The following is a 3,634-nucleotide window of genomic DNA, read 5'->3' as shown; positions in this document are numbered from 1 at the left end:
TGATATTAAGGATGATGTTATTGATATTAATGATGATGTTATTGATATTATTGTGATTAATGATGATGTTATTGATATTGATATTAAGGATGATGTTATTGATATTAAGGATGATGTTATTGATATTGATATTAATGATGATGTTATTGATAATACTAATATTAAGGATGATGTTATTGATATTAATGATAATGTTATTGATATTGATATTAAGGATGATGTTATTGATATTAACAATGATGTTATTGATATTATTGATATTAAGGATGATGTTATTGATATCAATGATGATGTTATTGATATTATTGATATTAAGGATGATGTTATTGAGGTAAATTGTTATTATTGTTACTGATTATGTTATTGATAATAAATATTATTGATGTTATTGATACTGTCGATATTGTTGATGTTATTTATGTTACTAATGATATTAGTTATGGTATGTCTATTGTTATTGATATTGTTATTGATATTATTGATCCTATTATGTTATTGATGTTACTGACATTTTTGATGATGTAATTGATATTGAAGATGTTCATGACATTATTGTTATTACTGATGATGTCATTGATGATGCTATTAACACGAGATCAATATTTCAGTTTCATTACGTCACCACAGCCATTTTCAAATCAGGATCCATCCTGAACCAATGAAACATAAAAGAATGATTTACTGATCAGCATTCATCAATGACCATACAAGCACAATAAATGATTTATTGATCTGTGATCAGTCATCATATAAACCTAATAAATTATGTATTAATCAGTGTAATGGTAATTTAAACGTATTGATTGAGTAAAATTCTTCCTGTGAGGACAGAGATCAATCGTCCCGCAGACTGAAAGGACAAAACCAACAGCAAGAGGTAATAAATAGTTTTTATTGATCAGTTGAACAGAGGTTGATTGACAGCATGCTGAACAGAGCTAAGGCACGTGAAGCTGTGAGGTCAGAGGTCACGGCGGTTCAAACTTTGACACCTCAGGTAGAAAAACACACCTGAGCAGGTGAGACGCCGCCTGGCACGCATATTAAAAAAAAAAACATTCAGTCCAATCAGGAGCCAGCTCACCTGTCACATGATCCACCAAGAGGTCAGAGGTCACAGCAGGAGGGAACAGTGTCGGGGATCAGCTCTTGGACTGTTTCTTCTTCTGAACGAGCTCCGCCAGCATCTTATATCGGATCATACAGTCCTCCTGAAACAGCACCAATCAATCACATCACCGATCAATATCATCAAGAACATCACCGATCAATATGATCAATAATATCACCGATCAATAAGATCAATCACATCACCGATCAATATCATCAATAACATCGCTGATCAATATGATCAATCACATCCCTGATCAATATCATCAATAACATCACCCATCAATATGATCAATCACATCACCGATCAATATCATCAATAACATCACCGATCAATGTGATCAATCACATCACTGATCAATATCATCAATAACATCGCCGATCAATATGATCAATAAATCGCTGATCAATATGATCAATATTGATCAGATAGATCATTGATGTGATTGATGATATTGATAGGTGATGTGCACCTATCAATATCATCAATCACATCAATGATCAATATGATCAATCACATCGGCGATCAATATGATCAATCACATCACCAATCAATATCATCAATAACATCACCGATCAATATCATCAATAACATCACCGATCAATATGATCAATCACAACAATGATCAATATCATCAATCAGCAATCCTGTCTCTCTCTGTCTCTCTATCTCTGTCTGTGTGTCCTCACCTTGGTCTTCCCGGGGACAATCTTGGCGATTCTGTCCCAGCGCTCTGTGGTTCCTCGGGGAAACTGTTGCAGAGCGAGTTCCAGCAGCTTCTGTTGGTTCTGAGTCCAGATGGCGGGCTCCGCTCTCCCCGGAGGCTCCGCCTCCTCCTCCTCCTCCGCCGTGGGGTCGAAATCTCTCTGCCGACGACCTCTGACCTTCACCTCTCCCTCCTCTGCCGACTTCCTGTTCCGCCTCCTGACTGCCGGAGCAGCTCCCTCCTCCTCCGGCTCCTCCTCACAGGCTCGCTGAGTCATCGCCCTGTCAGCAACAGGAAGTGACCTCACAGGAAGGGGCGGGCCCTTCAAATCAGACAGCTTCACCAGACCTGAAACACAGAGGCCAAGGTCACCCCCTCCTGACGATGGAACCCCAGTAGAACCTGATATGGACAGTAGAACGTCAGTAGAATGTACCTGAGGAGTGGCTAACGTTGTCTTTGACCTGTTTAACTTTAGTCGTCACCTGTTGAAGAAAACAGGTTCAGCTTTTGACGGTTAAAGGAACACACTCAGGCTGAACTGGCTTTAATCCAGTAGAAACCGCTTTAACCAATATAAACCAGTATATACAGTACAAACCAACTTAGTAAATATAAGCCAGTATAAACAGTACAACCAGTTTAAACCAGTTTAACCAGTATAACCAGTTCAGGCCAGTTTAACCAGTGTATACCAGTATAAACAGCATAAACAGTATGACCCAGTTTAAACCAGTTTGACCAGTATAAGCCAGTTCAACTGGTGTAAACCAGTATAAACAGCATAAGCAGCATAAACCAGTTTAAAAGAGTTTTACCAGAATAAACCAATATATACAACTTTAACCAGTATAAATCTATATAAACGACTTTAACCAATATAAACCGATGTAAACCACTATAAACCAGTATTAATAACTTTAACCAATAAACCACTTTTAACCAATATAAACTAGAATACTCCAGTGTAAACCACTTTGACCAAGATAAACCAGTACATACAGTACAAACCAATTTAGCCAATAAAAGCCACTATTAACAGTACAACCAGTTTAAACTAGCTTGACCAGTATGAACCAGTTCAGGCCAGTTTAACCAGTGGAAACCAGTTTAAACAGCACAAGCAGTATGAACCAGTTTGACCAGTACAAGCCAGTTCAAGCCAGTTTAACTTGTGTAAACCGGTATAAACAGCATAAGCAGTATAAACCAGTTTTACCAGAATAAGCCAGTGTAAACAGTGTAAACGTTTATAACCCGTATAAACCAGTGTAAACAGGCTTACGTCCGTCACTGATCGGCCCAGTTCGTGAGCGATCTTCTCCCAGCGGCCCGGAGTTCCTCCTGGGAATTTAACCATCAACCTGCTGAGCAGGCTGAGCTCGTCCTCCGTCCAATCAGCAGCCTGAGGGCAGAGACAGTGGCATCATCATCATTATCATCATTAGGGCTGGCTCAGGCTTTCCTCTTTCATAAAGGTTACAGTTAGGGCTGGCTCAGGCTTGCCTCTTTCATAAAGGTTATAGTTAGGGCTGGCTCAGACTTTCCTCTTTCATAAAGGTTACAGTTAGGGCTGGCTCAGGCTTGCCTCTTTCATAAAGGTTACAGTTAGGGCTGGCTCAGACTTTCCTCTTTCATAAAGGTTATAGTTAGGGCTGGCTCAGGCTTGCCTCTTTGATAAAGGTTATAGTTAGGGCTGGCTCAGGCTTGCCTCTTTGATAAAGGTTATAGTTAGGGCTGGCTCAGGCTTGCCTCTTTCATAAAGGTTACAGTTAGGGCTGGCTCAGACTTTCCTCTTTCATAAAGGTTATAGTTAG

The 3,634-nt window shown here is 39.3% G+C and overlaps 1 protein-coding gene across 1 annotated transcript; it reads right to left on the bottom strand.

The window, feature by feature from the left end:
- Positions 1–872: 872 nt before the first annotated feature.
- Positions 873–3,231, bottom strand: LOC121964650 (dnaJ homolog subfamily C member 1-like; the record flags this gene model as incomplete). Its single annotated transcript, XM_042514848.1, has 4 exons — positions 873–1,211; positions 1,801–2,165; positions 2,254–2,302; positions 3,103–3,231. Coding segments are annotated over 4 exons (612 nt in total), but the record flags the coding sequence as incomplete, so codon positions are not given.
- Positions 3,232–3,634: the final 403 nt, after the last annotated feature.

The sequence above is a fragment of the Plectropomus leopardus genome, unplaced genomic scaffold, assembly GCF_008729295.1.
Source record: "Plectropomus leopardus isolate mb unplaced genomic scaffold, YSFRI_Pleo_2.0 unplaced_scaffold16549, whole genome shotgun sequence".
Taxonomy (NCBI): Eukaryota; Metazoa; Chordata; class Actinopteri; order Perciformes; family Serranidae; genus Plectropomus; species Plectropomus leopardus.
Note: the sequence above shows the minus strand (reverse complement) of the source record. Positions and strands in the feature narration are given on the sequence as shown.